This window comes from Callorhinus ursinus, unplaced genomic scaffold (assembly GCF_003265705.2).
Source record: "Callorhinus ursinus isolate GAN/ISIS: 27379988/994484 unplaced genomic scaffold, GSC_fseal_2.0 scaffold7, whole genome shotgun sequence".
In the NCBI taxonomy this organism is placed as follows: Eukaryota; Metazoa; Chordata; class Mammalia; order Carnivora; family Otariidae; genus Callorhinus; species Callorhinus ursinus.
The window spans coordinates 51,146,034-51,162,992 of NW_027397069.1; the positions used below are offsets into that span (position 1 = coordinate 51,146,034).

The window sequence follows — 16,959 nt, forward strand, 5'->3', positions numbered from 1 at the left end:
AGCAGAGAAAGGCAAAGGACTAAGGCAGAGGTGAGGAGGGAGGGAGCTCACAGAGAGCAGGGTCCCTAGACACCCATCAGAGGAGGTCTCTGCTGGACCACTTGGCACTGAAATGGAAAAAGGAATGGTTTACACGTTCATCTGGACCCTGGGCGTTTTTGTGATGGTCCAATAGCAAGACTTCCTTTCTAGGAATGAACTATTCCTTTAGTTCCCCCTGAGATCATGGGTATAATTTGGGGGGGGGTGTCACAGTAGAAAGCCAAGAGGAACTTAAATAGGGTGGGGTGTTTCTTTCTGCAGATACGGCCTCAGGTCAGGGCTGGGGTAAGGATTTTACCACACTGCCTGGAACTAAGTGCCAGACGGCCAAAAGCATGGAGGAGGCAGGGCGACTGAGAGCAGGCAAAAATCACACAGTGAAAATAATAACAAATATAAATAATATGTAATATGTATAATAGTAATAAAATACATCAGGCTTACTAGCAGATTCCTTTGTCCATGAGGGGCCTTGCAGGGAAGAGCTGTGCTCCTTGGCACCAGAGCCATTTTCTGTGGCAGGAAGGGGTTCAACTGAACCTGTTGGAGATGGGCCAGGGCGATGGGCTTAGGGACCCCAAGGGTGGGCTGTCACCCAAGGTGGGAGGACTTGCATACGTGCCAGCAACTCTGATTAAGTAACTTAGCACATATAAAGTATCTGGCACTGTGCTGGTGCTCGTTAGGTTAATGTTAGCTTCTGTTATGGGTTGAATTGTACCCCCCTCCCCTCAAAAGATATTTGAAGTAAAAACCCCCGAATACTTCAGAATATGACCTCATTTGGAAATAGAGTCATTGCAGACGTGATTAAGATGAGGTTATACTGGAATAGGGTAGACCCTTAATCCAGTATGACTGGCGTCTCTGTAAGGAGAGAACAGTTGTGGACACATGACGGGAGAAGGCCATGTGATGGCGGAGGCAGAGATGTAAGTGGGGCAGGTGCAGATCGAGGAAGGGCAAGAATTGTGAACAACCCTCAGAAACCAGGGGAGAGGCAAGGGAGGGTTCACCCCTATGGGTTTCAGAGGGAGCATGGTCCTGCCAATGACTTTGACTTTTGGCCTCCAGAACCGTGAGACAATAAATTGCTGCTGTTTTAAGCCATTCATTTCATGGTCCTTTGTTTGGGCAGCCCTTGGACATGAACATAGCGAGTTCCCTCTTTGTTTAGACTTCCCAGATCAGCCCCGAAGGGGGACGTGCAGGTGCTTCTGTGAGGTGCGTCTATAAGGGAAAACCGAACCAAGTTCTCCAACAGTATGAGAGTTAACCACTAGAAACCCTTGGAGAAACAGAAAACAAGTGTTGATAAGGATGTGGAAAACTGGAACCCTCGTGAGCTGCTGATGAGAATGTAAAAGGATGGCGTGGCAGCTATGGGAAAGCAGTATGGAGGTTCTTCAAAAAATTAAAAATAAAACTATATAATTCAGCAATCCTACTTCTGGGTATATATCCAAAAGAATTTAAAGCAGGATCCTGAAGAGATATTTGCATACCCATTGCAACATTATTCACAATAGCCAAGGGGTAGGAACGACCCCAATGTTCATCAGTAAGTGAATGGGTAAAGAAAATATAGTATGTAAATACAAAAGAATAGAATGCAGCCTTAAAAAAGGACAGCCTGTCACAACAGGCTGGAGGAACATTGAGGACGTTATGCTAAGTAAAAAAACTAGTCATGAAAAGACATACTGTGTGATTCTACTCCTCTGAGGTGTCTAAAGTAGTCAAAATTACAGAAAGAGAAAGTAGAAAGGTGGTTGCCAAGGGTTGGGAGGAGTTGGGAGGGAGAATTCGAGTTTCAGTTTTGCGAGATGAAAAACTTCCAGAGAGATGTTTGCACAGTGATGTGACTATAGTTAACACTACTGAGTTGTGTATACTTAAAAATGCTTAAGGTCGTAAATTTAATGTTATATGTTTATGACCACAATTAAAACATGAAATGAAATTAAAAACAAAACACTTGGAGAAGTTCCCCTTTAAAATGAAAGTAATAACCAATGTGAATGATTTATTATATGTATATATACAAGAGTAGTAAAACATATCAGGCTTACTGGCAGATTCCTTTCTCTGGGCAGAACCTTGCTTTGCGGGGCAGAGCTCATGCTCCTTGGCCCTAGAAGCAACTTCTGTGGGAGGAAGTGCTCAACTGAACCTGCCGTCAATTTTTTGATGATGTGATTAATTACCTTCTTGGTTTTGCCACACATGTATCTTTGAATTCTCGTACATTGGATTTTCTTAAAGCAAGGCTTGCTTGTAATTTGGGTGTGGAAGATTCCAGGGGCAGTTATGGTGTCCCTGGATCTGCTGAGCCTGGTCTACTACTCCCTTCCCCCCATATACTGCATAATAATGTGGAGCTGGAGCTCTTTGCCTAATAAGAGCCTTAGGAAACAGAAGAAGGCTCCCACTTACAGTCTGTAGAGGCAAATAATTTGACAAGAATTGAGGCCAGCGGGCTGGTCTGCCCCTTTCATGAAGCCCAGACGTCAGCACTGTGGTCTTGAAGTTTCTACGTGTGGCATAATAGAAACATATACTTGGTTTTTGTTCCCAGTTCCTGGCATGGAGGTCCTCAAACCCTTGGAACTTCCTGAGTGATTGAAGTGCCTTTTATTATTCATAAGGAGCCCATCTGGAGCACACCTGAGTTTATGCTAATGCGGTGGCTCTTGGTGGCCCCTCGATGGCTTCCAGATGGGCACTGGTTGCCAGAGGAATCAGCCATGTGATTAGCTTGTTGGAGCTTTCAGCATCTCACTCCTTCACCTCTGGGAAGAGGAGGGGTCGGGCTGGAAATTTTCCATCACCAATGACCAGTGATTTACTCAACCATGACCAGGTAGTGAAACCTCCATAAAAAGCCTCAAGCAATAGGGTCAGGAGAGCTTCCGGGTTGGTGAACACATGGAGAAGCCGGGATGGCGGTATGACCTGCGAGGATGTGGAAGCTCCGTGTTCCTCTCTCCCCGTACCTTGCCCTAAGCATCCTCCATTTGGCTCTTTCTGAGTTGTCTCTTTTATAATAAGACTAATCCTAAGTAAGGTGTTTTCCTGCATCCTGTTAGCTATCCTAGCAAATTATTGAGGCTGAGGAGGGGTTTGTGGGAACCCCCAATTTATAGCTGGTCAGGTCGGAAACACGGGTGGCCTGGGAGTTGCGACTGGTGTCTGGAGGGGGGCTGTCTTGCAGGACTGAGTCCTTGAACTCCGGTGACCTGACACCAACTCCAGCGAGATTGTGGCAGAATTGAATTGACATCCAGTGGGCCTCGGCGAATTGGAGGAGAATTGGTTGGTGTCAGAAAATATCTCAGGCCTATTGTCTTCTCTTGGCCTGGAATGAGTTCAGTTTGGGTTCCTTCCTCCTTGAGTGATACAACTCCAAGTAGAAGATGCTAGCTCTAGAGAGAGGACAGAGATTTCAGCCCAGCCAGGCAGTGGGGATGGGAATAGCAGCAAGGATGACCAAACAGGGGGCTGGTGTTGGGTGGTTGTGTGTCACACTGACCATGACCGGCGAGGTAGACGCAACCGGGGTGAACTCTTCCTGACCGTCAGATGCCTCATCCCCACCTGTGATGCTCAGAGAGACCATGAGCCCTGAAAAACAGCGTATTGTTTTGTGATGTCACCTCTGGAATGTTCTGAGTGTTTTGGTGACCAACTCCTGCACAGGACCTATACCTGGCACCTAACGCTGGTATGGCTTTTTACTTGAGATAGAAGTAATCATCTTAGAGTAGGTAGTAGGTATGGGTATCTCTGCTCCAAAGACTTTTTGGAAGGTTTTTACACCAACTATAATACCTGTCTAAATTTTTGTCCAGAGATACGCATCTTGTCAGATACCATCTTCACATTCTTTCAGACTCAGATTTTCATAATGTACACAGTTGACAAGGGGGGATAAGTGAGTAGAAAGTCTTCTGTTTTTCAGGTTGAGCAATTGGGGCTGGGAAGCGGAAATTGTCTTGTTTTCTCTTTTCACAGCACTTGAGGCCAAATATTACAAGAAAAAGAGACACCAGATCTGAAAGCCTAGAAATCCCAATCAGTGTGGTTCTACCTCAGGTAGGGATAATCGCAGAAGGGTGTCACTGCCTCGTAGCCAGTAGAGCCCTCCTCTTTCAAAACTGTAGCACGATATTGTAGAATGAGCAGAGTCAGGACCTCTAGCTGCAGCCAGCCTTGTGCCAAGGGGAGTTCACTTAGCCACTCTGGGTCTTGGGTTTGTCATACCCTCCAATGAGGAAGGTGGGTTTGGTGACCTGGCAAGAACCTCTGGCCCTCGTAGCACTTCGAGTTTCTATGACACTCTGAAATACGCCGGTCTTCCCAGACTTCGATCTTTTGGTGCTTGCTGTTGTGTGACCACTCCGGGTTTCTGGGGGAGGACCGGGACTCAGAACCAAACGCGTATGGCTGAGATCGCGAGTAGAAAGCCTAGGACCTGGACCAAAAGGTACAGGGTGATTTGGAGGGGCCCAGAGAACTGTATACTGGAGATAATAGAGTGGAAGGGGGACTCAGAAGGGAGGGAGGCCAGTGAACGGGTAAGGGCTCGCGGTCTCCTCCCCAGGTCTCCTAAGCAGCTGTTTCCTCGGTGGGGTTCTCCTGACTGGATTGTTTCTCCTGCGGCTATGTCACAAAGGGGGCAGCCTTGCTTCTCCAGAGTCACCTAAGGCCCTGTTGGAAGATCATGGCTGTGCAACCAGAGGGGCTGAAATGTAGGCTGGAGGGACCCAATGCAGAGGTACTACCCGAAAGCTAGATATGGGGGTGTGTAGGAACAGGGCCGAACACCAGAGGGCATCCTATATGTATATATATAATTTATTTATAATATGTATATTTAATATATACTTACATAATACATAACTACATAAGGACATATAATACAGATAATAACATTATACATATGTTTTCTGAAGCCATCTCTTAAGGATTTGCTGAAGAGCAAGTTTACAAAGGAGACCTTTAGCATTCTTTCAATAGGTGGAGATAAAATTGTTAACAATCTTAGCAAGTAAGTTCAGCAGGAGGGAAAAGCAGGACCCAAGAACTTTCTGGCTCTCTGTTTTCACATTATCCTTATAACTCTGTAACGAGCAGCCACTTCATCAGTTTCAGCCCGAGAAGCCTAGAATATAAGCTACCTTTGGCCTGATGGTTAGACAGGATGGCTTGCCCACAGGGTTCCTGCAGCTCCAGGAACCTTCCTTTTAGGTCTGATTTTTGCCATGTTGTTCTGCTGGCCACCGCTCTCCCCTGAGGGTGGGTGTTGCTCCTATGGTTTATTCACAGCCCACAGAGATCAATCTCAGCATCACTAAGGGACAGGAAGAGGGGGCCAGCCTGGGGGTGGGGCTGGGGATGGGGGGAGGGAATAGGGTTAGGTATAGTGGTCATGTGACAGAGAGATTGGAAAAAGTCTTCCGTCTACACCTACCACAGCTCTCCTTGCTGAGCTTCCAGAAGGAGGCCAGCGCGAAGGAGGAGAGAAGGGGAACGGAACCGGGGAGTGCTCTGAGAAGGCTCCAGCTGGTTCTGGGGCCAGGCACTTCCTGCACAGCAGGACCTGGTGCCACGGTGGGGTCTTGGAGGGCATGGAGGGCACAGGTTGTTATACCCTGCACGGGCAGATGTGGCCTCATGGGTACACCTGCTGAGGAGACCCAAGTCATAGGCCAGGTTTCAGACACGTGCCAGGATGCTCTAGGCTGGCACTCGGGGGAGGGGCGCAGGTATCTCCACATTCAGATGATCTGGACCGTGCCACCACCCGGACTGTGAAGGGACCAGCGTACTCATTAGACCTCCCCAAATGAGAGGGTGCATGGCTTGTGGGAAAGGACTGACCTGGGGAAGAGGGGAGGAAAAAATATGGACTCAGCACTGATTTGGCCATGTGGCAGGCACTGGGTGATGCTAGTGTGAGGGAGGGATGGTAGAGGCATGGGGACTGGGAACCCCAGCTGCCCCTCTAGTAATGGCAGAGCTGGAGTGAGGGGCTTGACCCCCAGGCCAGTGTCCGCTCTCTCTGCTACACCACAAGCTCGGCATATGTCACCCGGTGGGACCAGGTCAACTCTTAGCTCTCTGTCTGTTCTCTTGCCATTAGGAAATAGCGCCTCCTCTCTCGGCAACCTGCCTGCCTGCCCCTAAGCTCCTTGCGTGTGTTTACCACGTGCTGCTTTATTCTGGCACCAAGCCCGAGCCCGAGCCCATCCATTGCTGGGTCTCCAGAAAGTGCCTCTGGCTTCCCAGCTCCCAATCATGCTGGGCATTTGGGCTTCTCAATTGCACGGCAAATGCCTGTGGTTCACTATTTGTTATCACCCTTAGGTTTTTTCAGGTCTTACTGATTTCCAGTTTTTCTTCTCACATTAAATATTTGTGTTTTCTGATCTATTTGCCAACAGCACATTCACTTGCCAGCCATCAAGGTTATTTCCTGCCCCAGCTAGCTGACCTGGTTCCTTCTGCATATAACGATTCCGTTCTCGCAGGCTCCCTTCGCTCCCCGATGAGTGCTCTCAGTGAGTCTCACGGAGGCATCGTTTACAGCTGGATCCTTAGCCAAGGGTCCACAGCAGATCAGAACGAGCTCTGACAGCACCCTCCAGGGCCCCGCTCAGGCCTCCCCTTCTCAGTCTGCTTTGTTTGGGCTTGTTCTTCAAGAACGAGAAGCTATGGAGTCGGCTGACAATCCCCACCTCTCTCCCAGTTGGAGTCACTTCTAGGAGGAAGATTTCAGGAGATCCTATTTTAAACAGTTACCCGAAACTATCACATATGGTGACATTTTTATCCTTATTGCTATTAATTTTATAATTCTCTCAAAATCAATCACACTGACCTGCAAATTATCCTCTTACCTGTTAGCATTTATTAAAACCAATGTTGGCTGTATTATGGTACTAGGCAGCTGAGTTAATTTGACAATGGGCTAATGAGACTCAGCCCTGTCCCCTCATCTGAAAATTAGTAGCATACCCGGCTCTTCCTTCCAGCATCCTGGGACTTCTCAGCTTCACTTGCCTGAACAGTACCTCAAATGGCTAATTGTTCTCTGATTGTAACCCTCCGTAATGTCGGGAAAGTAGATGTTTAAAAAACTTGGGTCAAGAGGTTTGCAGTCTACTGGGGCATTTGGACATCTCTTCTGGTCTGTGATAGTCCTAGTTTTCCAGAAGTAGAGAGAACTCTCAAGCATGTCGGCTAAGCCTGCCCTGTTAGTGTCCAGTCCTCCCCAGACGCTTTAGATGGGAGGCCACCAACCTCAGAACTCCATCCTGGAAGGTCCCACTCAGAGAGTCCTGTTCCTCAGAAACCCCACGGTGTCAGTAAGAGACCTTGGTCTTATCACCTCGTCTTTGTTCCTTGCCCCCCTCTCCCACCTTCCCATTGGCCATTCTTCCTCCATGCTCTCCATTTGCCACAAGGGCAATGGACAAAGGCACTCAGTAGTTGGTAATTTCGAGCCTTTTCCTTGCAGGACCACTTGTACTTAAAAAGGAGATGCTGGGGAGAGGGCCAGGTCTGATGCTAAGGAGGGAGTCCCATCCACAAGCAGGAGGTGGGATTCAGGCCCTCCGAGGGAGATGTCTGTGCCCAGGCCCCCTTCTGGATCCCTGGCACTAAGGCATCTTAGGTTACAACAGTGAGCACGGTGCTCCCGAGGGCAGAGTCTCTTGGTTCCCTTCCTAACAAGGTGATGGAAAGGAATGATGAGCCCATGGCCGGTTGTATTCCCCTTCCTGCATCCATCCTCGTAGGCATCCATCCTTTCATGAAGAAGCCAAGCTTTTTCTCTTACCCCTACTGGGTCTGTATCCACGTAGGTAGGCATTTCCCATAGATCAGGGAAGAGACAGTCTTTCCTCCATGGGAAATGTGGGCCACGCCTGGCCTGGGGGCCGTAGGCTCTACCTCCCAGGCTTAGAAGAACCTTTTGGAGTTCTCCTGAAAGGCCCAGACATCTTGTCAGGCCTCAAGGACATCAAAGGTTCGTTTAGCCCATGAAGTGATACCACCGGCTGAAGAGACCTATGGAGAAGGGCCTGGCTTCAAACATAGGCTGAGAAGTCCTGGGGTTTTGTATCTTGTGTGTCTGCCTAACTCACATGCTCGCTCCTTGGAAAGCCTTTGGTAAATAAATACATTCAGCATTTGCTGTCGTGCTTTAGGCCAGGAACATTGATGCCTTAGCAGCAGAACTGGTCCTCTGCTTGGTCTTTATGTCTGCTTACTTACCACTTTCTTGGCCTTTTGCCCCAACCCCAGGAAGGAGGCAGAGCAGCTATGTTTAGGTTCTATTTTAAAGGTGACATTCAGAGAATCGCAGTGACTCTCTCAAGAGCACTAAAAAATGGGATTTTGAGCCCAAAGCTGCTGGGAATTTAGGGCCTCTACCCTCACTGGATTATAGGTCCAAGATGGGGACAGGAAAATGAGCATGCTCGCACGCAGGGGGTGGCCTCGCTTAAGGATTACGTAGACTGACCTAGGGTTTTGTGGAATTGCCAGGGGAAAGCCCCACTGCTTTAGATTTCCCACCACACAGTAACAGCTGTGCGGTTTAAAAATACGAATCGAAATGAAGCTCTAACTTCACGCAATCCACTAAATATACTAAGACCTATGACATCACTTTTGTAGGCCACAGACGGTACAGTGTCGGTGGTTTTACATCATCCAAGCTAATATCTCTTCCTTACCTTTCCAAGCATTTTGGTTGATTAGTTCACTGGCAAGGACTCATTATACCTCCACTGTATGTGAAGAGTGCTAGGCATGTCATAAATAAATAAATAAATAAGGGACAGGTCACTGGCCTTAGAGAACTGCAATTTATCCATTTGGGGAGAAGATGGGACGGGGCAGAAGAGAACCACTGCACAGGAGTGATTTCGGCACATGCAAAGTAAACTATCTGGGCATTGGGAAGAGCGAGAGTGAGCGTGTGGTTTGGAGTCGGAAATCCTGTTTTACACCCTGGCTCTTCCCCGGTGCTGGCTCTGTGACCTTTGGTAAAACCTGGCAGTTCTTCTCTGTAAGATAGTACACATGAATACGGAAATCAGTTAGCATGTCATCACATAATAGTCATCAGTCTAGTAAGTGTTATTTCCTTTTTCTTGTTCTATATATCTCCCTTTAAGAAAATCTAAGCATCTCCTCTTCTGAATCTGCCGTAATCATCTTTGGAGCTCTCTATAAACAAAGAAAAGGTCACGTGTTCTCCTTTCATTTTTGAACTCTGAAAGAAAGAGGGCAGATGTTAGTAAGGTTGCTGTGGATGATTGTACAGGTTGTGCACTGCAACAGCAGCGGTGACTGGCACCCTCTAAAGCTGGTCGCTGTACAAACATATGGGGTGACTCTGCATCACGTTTGCATCTACATTTTCTAGATATGGAAATGGAGGCACAGAAATGAAATGATTTTGTAAAGGCTACGCACTCATACAGTGTTGAGCCGGGACTCTTTTTGGATTTTGTGATGCCTGGTCCCTTGATCCCCACATCTTATGGCCTACATTAATGCCTGCTGCACTTTGACCTCCCTCGTGCACCAAGCAATCATTGGTGCTATTCACTGAATTTTCAAACTGACTGGAAGTTCCCTGGAGGTAGGGTCTGAGACCAGATGCCAAATTAATGTTAGTTGATTCATCAACATAAATGTGGAGGGAGAATTGGTGCAAGAACATGCAGAGTGGAAATAGACTTAGGGTGGGGAGTTTTCACAAGGCCAAGAAGGAGACTTTCTTTCTTTCTTTCTTTCTTTCTTTTTTTTTTTAAATCCTTATTAGTTTTTATTTACATTTTAAAGATTTTATTTTGAGAGAGAGCATAAGTGGGGGTGGGGAGCTGGAGAGGCAGAGGGAGAGGGAGAAGCAGGCTTCCCTGCTGAGCAGGGAGCCCGATGTGGGACTCGATCCCAGGACCCCGGGATCACGACCTGAGCCAAAAGCAGCGGCTTAACCAACTGAGCCACCCAGGCGCCCCCAAGAAGGAGACTTAAGGAACTAAGTCCAGCTAGGTCCGATTGGAATTGGGGAAAGAAATAATTTGTCTTGTCTTAATGTTTTCTCTTGTCTTAGAGTTTAATCATGATTCCTGGCATCTCTGAAATGCCTGGATATTTGGCATTTTTCCTTAAATCTCAGTTTCAGAAGAAGATGCTGATTTACTTTAGCCTCTTGATACAATCCATAGGATTATGGGTTTGATAAAACAGGTATATTCTTCTAATAATCACTAAAATGAATACATGACTGTTAAAGAATTTTTAAATGTTGTTGTGTGCTGTCTCAGACACTAGGCCACGAGGCAACACTGGACTTGACCTCCTTCTTGATCCTGTCTGGGCATAGGAGGGAAGATATAGGACAATTATGAGAGGAGCATCGGGTTCTGGGGAAGGAATTAAAGGAATTAAAGTGGTCCTATTAGCCCATCGACATTTTCTGAATCGGGTGCTGTGGGCCTGTAACCAAGAAGGCACAGAGTCTGTGTGGGAAACATTGGCCGTTTAAAAGAGGGAACAGGATGTTAAGGTTGGTAATGAGAGTTGCTGGGGCCATAGTGGTGCCCACTTACAAACATGGATCTACCGGAGCAGAGGAAGTCAGTCAAAGAGGACATTTAGTGATCATGTCACTGACCCCTCATTATACCGATGTGGAAACCAAGGTCGGAGGGTGCTGGGATGTGACCAAGGTCACCTGGTGGCATGCATAAGGATAAGGGCCCAAGTATCCAGATTTTTCATAGCTGGGGATCCACCACCCACATGGTAAGGTTTTATTTAGTGCATTTCTGCTGAGGGGACGGTCGAAAGTTCCTTGGGTACCCAAGGCCGAATAAAGGCAGCTGGATATGATGATTTAAAGACCATCATGGAGACTCGGAACAGTAATAAACAGTAGAAAGCACTAGTGATTCGCCTTTGGATGTGCAGTTGGATCAAGATACATATCTCTGATTGAAATGAAATAAAATAGAAATAAGACAATTGGGGGAATTTGAGCACTGACTCAGGATTTGCCGATATTAAGTGATCATTGTTAATGGTATTGATGCTTTGTCGAAAAGATACGCATCAATGTATTTATGGGTAAAATAACATGATGTCTACAATTTGCTTCAAAAGAATGCAGTGGCGGGGGCGAGGTGGCAGTGTTGGGTGGACATACAGATGAAACGCATGGCCTTAATTTCATAACTGTGGAAGCTGGGTGAGGATATTTGGACGTTTAATGAGCTCTTCTCTTTCTCTGTGTGTACGTTTGAAGTTTGCCATAATACGAAGTTAACACAGAACTATCTTCTCCCCCTAACTACTGCAAGTCCTTTGTTAAATCCGTGGTGATTTCCTGCGTGTGTGCTTCACCCGTGTTAAGTTCAGGCAGCTAGGGCTGGGTTGGTGACTTTAGTGGGTGAACTCGCACTGGTTATTTAACTTTGACCCTGAGTTTGCTTCTCCATCTGTAAAATGGGAATAATAATAACAACACTTCATTAAGTCAGTGTTGCGAGGGTTAAATTAATTCGGTGGGCAGGTCTGGCACAAAATGGGAGCTCAATATTTGTTTCCTTCTTCTTCTCAAGATTGGGATCCACACTGTTGACTAAAGCCACCATTCCCATAGTGATGTTTTCTAGAACGAGATCCTGCTGTGATAGAGGCCTGCACTAGAGGAAAGGACCTCTCATGATCTGCTCCTTCATGACTGTGGCTAATCTTCCCAGAAATCTGGGACCAAGGGACCTTAAATGGGCCGGGCTGCCCACAGTGTGGTTTATTCTGGTCACAGTTTCAGCCACAAGAGCCAATAGGCTCTTTCCAATTCAGCCAATAGCCAATTGAGAAATATGAAAACCATGGAGGCTGGATTTATTTAAAGCAAATAAGGTTCTGAATGCAGAATGCCCCTGGACCCTCACTATCTAGAAGATTAAGCACATCCTTATAAAGTTCGTGACATGTGCTTCTTGCAAAGTTAATAGCATAGAACTGAGCCTTCTATTTATCTAGCTCTTTGGGTCTTAAAGAATTCGAGCCAGCATGATACACCGTGCAAATTATATTTTCTCTCTATACCCATATATATAATGCAGATAACCTGACTTGTTTTCTATCTTCTCTATCTGTAAAATTGTGAAAATAACCTAAGAAATGAGGAATTGATATTTGGAGAGCATTGCAATGTACTTATGATGAGATGCCTTTGGTGTATTTAGAAGTAGCTATCATGATCTTATTTTTATTTAAATTCATTGCTGCAATTGTTACCTCTTCTTCAGGTTGCATTCTATCTGTTCACCACTTTCTGAATACACCTCAGAATTCTTCCATTAGTGAAACCTACTTTTCTTGATAACAATACCTTACATTTTGATGGCACTTGGCAGTTTTAAAAACATTTTTGCAATCATTATCTCATTCCATCCTCACAATGGTGTGGTGCACTAAACAGGGCATATGTTTTTATTTCCATTTTATAGGTACATTTCACTGATTTTAAATGTTGGAAGGTGTCTTTTTTTTTTTTAAGATTTATTTACTTTAGACAGAGAGAGAGAGACAGTGCGTGTGAGTGGGGGCAGAGGGAGAGAATCTTCAAGCAGATCCCAGCTGAGTGCCGAGCCTGACACGGGGCTCAATCCCATGACCCATGAGATCACAACCTGAGTCGAAACCAAGAGTTGGATGCTCACCCGACTAAGTCACCCAGGCGCTCCTTGAAGGTGCCTTTAAGATCAGGGAGTCTGGCTCTCTCTTTTTCACTAGTAAAAAATCTGGGTCTCAGAGAGGGTGAAAGTTTCCAGGTTCACACTGCTCATCAGTGACAGAACCAGGATGAGAATCTTGTGACCCCCAGTCTTGACACCTCAGCCTCTAACCCTGGTACAACTTCCACCCAGGCGAACTTCACATTCTAGCTGACTCAGAGCTTTCCTGACCACCAGCAGCCAGAATCATTTGAGGGAACTGGTTGGAAATGCAGGTTCCTGGACCATACCCCATAATAAGTGAATCAGTCTTACGAGTAAGGAACTCAGAAATCTGCATTTAAGGGGCGCCTGGGTGGCTCAGTTGGTTAAGCATCTGCCTTTGGCTCAGGTCATGATTCCAGGTCCTGGGATCGAGCCTCACTTCTGGTTCCCTGTTCAGTGGGGAGTCTGCTTTTCCCTCTCCCTCTGACCCTCCCAACCCACTCGTGCTCTTTCCCCCTCTCTCAAATCAATAAATAAAGTCTTTAAAAAAAGAAATCTGCATTTAAAACACACTCAGCTGAGTATTCTACAATGGAAAGTGTAAGAGCTACTGGCTTATTGGATTTAAGCTCTGTGGCTCTGATCCCCTTTTTATATGATGGTATTGAGATGAATTGAACTCTCACTGCTCAGTGGTATGTCTATGATGGTGCCCTTCTTTTCCAAAATTACCCACTGGACTCTGCTTTGAGCCTAACACTCTGTTGGCAGATGTGAAAGGGGCCACTGGAAGGATAGACTCAGGGAAGCTAAGAGTGAAGGACGAGCCTGAATGGGGCAAGGGAGCAGACTCGGCTGATGGACAGCACCACCATTTTGGACACAGTGACTTGGGCGTCTATCGGGGTGATTCATGCTGCTCCTCTGCCCGTGCCCATCGTGGGTACATATCTGTAGCGAGGGTCGATTGAGAAGCATGTTTGTTCCTCCTCTAAGGTGACAGAAGTGTGCCAGAGCCCACATTTCATATTTTCATGCATTATCTCTAGTCATCCTAAAAATAGCTCTGTGAGGAAAGGCAGTAGATGTAGTTATCCCAAGTTGAAAGTGTGGAAACTGAAACGCAAGTAACTTGCCATATTCTCGTAACTGACAAAATAGTGGGACCGGGAATCAAAATATTTGTTGACTCCTAGTCAATGCCTTCAACCTGCACAATATATATGTGATTGCCATTATTTGTGGATTCCCTATTTGTGGATTTTCCCACTCACTGAAATCTGTAACCATCTAATCAATCTCTGTGGCACTTTGGTGGTCATCTACAGACGTGCACAGAGTGACGAAAAATTTAAGTCCCCTGATGAGCACATTCCAGATAAGGAGCCTTGTCTCTGCTCTCACACGGTGAAATGATGTGCTTTGCACAGTTTATGTAGTGCCACATTTTTCGCATTTCTGTGCTTTTTTTGGGTGATTTCACAGTTTCAAACGCCCCCCCCCCCCCGGTATATTGAAGGGCTGTCCGGTGTCCCTAAATGAAAGAAGGTGTGAAGTGCCTTATGGAGAAAACATGGGTTAGATACACTCTGTTCAGGAGTGAGAGACAGTGCTGTTGCCTGAAAGTTCAATGTTAATGAATCAGTGATACATCCTACATAAGGTGTCTTTCAATGGAAATACATGTAAATACAAGGTTATGTATCGACTGGTTGACAGAACTGTGGCTAGAGGCTGGCAGGAACCTAACCCTACATTTCTCCTGGGGGCAATGGTTTGGTATTTGGGACTTCAGTGTTTGCAGTAATTTTACAGAACAGAACTGCTGCAAATAATAAGGATCAATTGTATTTCCTTGAGAGGACCCCATGAGGCCAAATGCAAAAGTGTCCTCTGTGGCCAAGCGGGAAGATCAGACTGAGTTAATTGTGGGGTGTCAGGCGAGCAGCCTTGGGGGGTCAGCTCCTTCACTAACTGTGGGCTTCCCTATTCTCTCCTGCAGAGGGGCACAGCCGAGCCTTTCCTGAGGCTCCACAACTTGTACCCCACCCCACGCTGCGCCCGGCAGGCCACCCTGCCCCGGCTGAGCCGCCGAGTGGTCAGCCAGCACTCGTACCCGCTGACTCGCTTCTCCTCGGTGCCCTTGGACCCCATGGAGCGCCCCATCTCCCAGGCCGACCTGGAGCTGGATTACAACCCTCCGCGAGTACAGCTCAGCGATGAGATGTTTGTCTTCCAGGACGGGCGGTGGGTGAACGAAAACTGCCGCCTCCAGTCCCCCTACTTCTCTCCGTCCTCCTCTTTCCACCATAAGCTGCACCACAAGAGACTGGCCAAGGAGTACCTGCTGCAGGAGGAGAACAAGGCGCTGCGGGAGGAGAACAAGGCGCTGCGGGAGGAGAACAAGACTCTCCGCAAGGAGAACAAGATCCTGCAGGTGTTCTGGGAGGAACACAAGGCTACACTCGGCCGGGACGAGAGCAGGGCCTCCTCACCACTGCTGCACAAGGACAACGTGGCCCTGGAGGTGGTGAAGAAGGACACGGCCTTGCAAATGCACCACAGCAAGGAGAACAGCACCCTCCAGCTGCTCAGGGAGGAGAACAGGGCCCTGCAGCTGCTGCTGGAGCAGAGGAAGGCCTACTGGGTCCAGACGGAGGAGAAGGCGGGCCCCGGGGGGGAGACCAAGCCCGCCCCCTCGCCCCATGAGGAGCCCCACGTCCCAGGGCTGTTGCCAGACCAGAGCACCGGCCTCTCCTCCCCTTTCGAGGAGTCCAAGGGGACCCCGATCCCCCAGGAGGACTCCAAGACGCTCCGGGTCCTGCGCCAGATGGTCAGCAACCTGTCCGGCTCTTCCGGGGACGAGGAGGTCAAGGCCGGCTCCAGCCTGCCTGATGGGAGCCAGTCCCTGGAGCTGCTGAGAGAGATGAACCAGGCGCTGCAGGCCCTGCGGGAGGAGAACCAGAGCCTGCAGCTCCTCCGCGAGGAGAACCGGCTCCTGCAGGAGGAGAACAGGGCCCTGCACGTGCTTCGCGAGGAGCACAGGATCTTCCAGGAGGAGAACAAGGCCCTGTGGGAGAACAACAAGCTGAAGCTGCAGCAGAAGCTGGTCATCGACACGGTGACCGAGGTCACCGCCCGGATGGAGATGCTCATTGAGGAGCTCTACGCCTTCATGCCCTCCAAGAGCAAGGACCCCAAGAAGCCCAGCAGGGTCTGAGGCCTCCGAGGAGCCCTGGGCACGGAGCGCTTGGCCAAAGAAGACCTCCTGCCTTCCGTCTGTCTTCCTCACCGCCAGCTGCCCGCTCCTGCCCGCTGAGGAGCAGAATCACCACCTTTCCTAAACTCACAGAAGTAATAAAGGCACGAGGAGGCTGGGGCCAGTTCATATCAGGGTGCTGCTCTGGCTTCTTTTTTCCTTTTTCCAGCAGTTTTGGGTTCACAGCGAAATGGAACAGGCAGTACAGAGAGTTCCCATAGATCCCCGTCCCCACGCACGGACGGCCTTCCCGGCCATCCCCGTGCCCCCACCAGAGTGGGGCAGTGTCACCACTGAGGGACGCCATTATCACCCAGGATTCACGGTTTCCAACTAGTGTTCATGCTCAGTATTGTCCTTTCCATGGGTTTACACAAATGTATCATGACACGTGTCCACCATTATTGTAGGGGAGTATTTTCACTGCCCTAAAAATCCTCTGTGCTCTGCCTCTTCTCCCTCCTTCCAAGCCCCTGGGCAACCACGGAGCTTTGTACAGTGTCCACAGTGTCACCTTTTCCAGATGTCATCTGCTGGAAACATACAGTATGGAGCCTTTTCAGGTTGGCTTCTTTCATTTAGCAATATGCTTGTAGGTTTTCCTCCATGTCTTTTCATGGCCTGATGGTTCATTTCTTTTTAGTGCTGAGTCATAGTCCACTGTCTGGCTGTGCCACCGTTCATCCATGTTCATCCATTCACCTGCTGAAGGACATCTTGGTCTCTTCCAAGTTTTGGCAGTTGTGGATCTGTCTTCTTTTGTCCTCCCCCCGCCCTGCCCGCCCCTTCCTTCATTCTTGTCTGTTTTTCCTCTCATTTCATTCCTTTGCTCCTTTTTCCTCCTATGCCTGTGCTCTCTCTCCTGTCTTTTTCTCTCATCTTCCATATCTGAAGCTATGGTCTGGA

General features: G+C 47.9%; 1 protein-coding gene across 6 annotated transcripts in view; it reads left to right on the forward strand.

Annotated features, from left to right (window-relative positions):
* CBY2 (chibby family member 2) overlaps positions 1-16,187 on the forward strand; it is a 45,094-nt gene extending 28,907 nt beyond the window's left edge. For 2 of the 6 annotated variants that reach the window (XM_073894525.1, XM_073894526.1), the window contains exons 3-4: positions 4,057-4,137; positions 14,797-16,187. In XM_073894525.1, the coding sequence (XP_073750626.1) occupies positions 4,057-4,137; positions 14,797-16,014 (1,299 nt within the window). In that variant the 3' untranslated portion in view covers positions 16,015-16,187. The other 4 variants (XM_025875289.2, XM_025875286.2, XM_025875288.2 and 1 more) reach the window with 4 other exon arrangements.
* Positions 16,188-16,959: the final 772 nt, after the last annotated feature.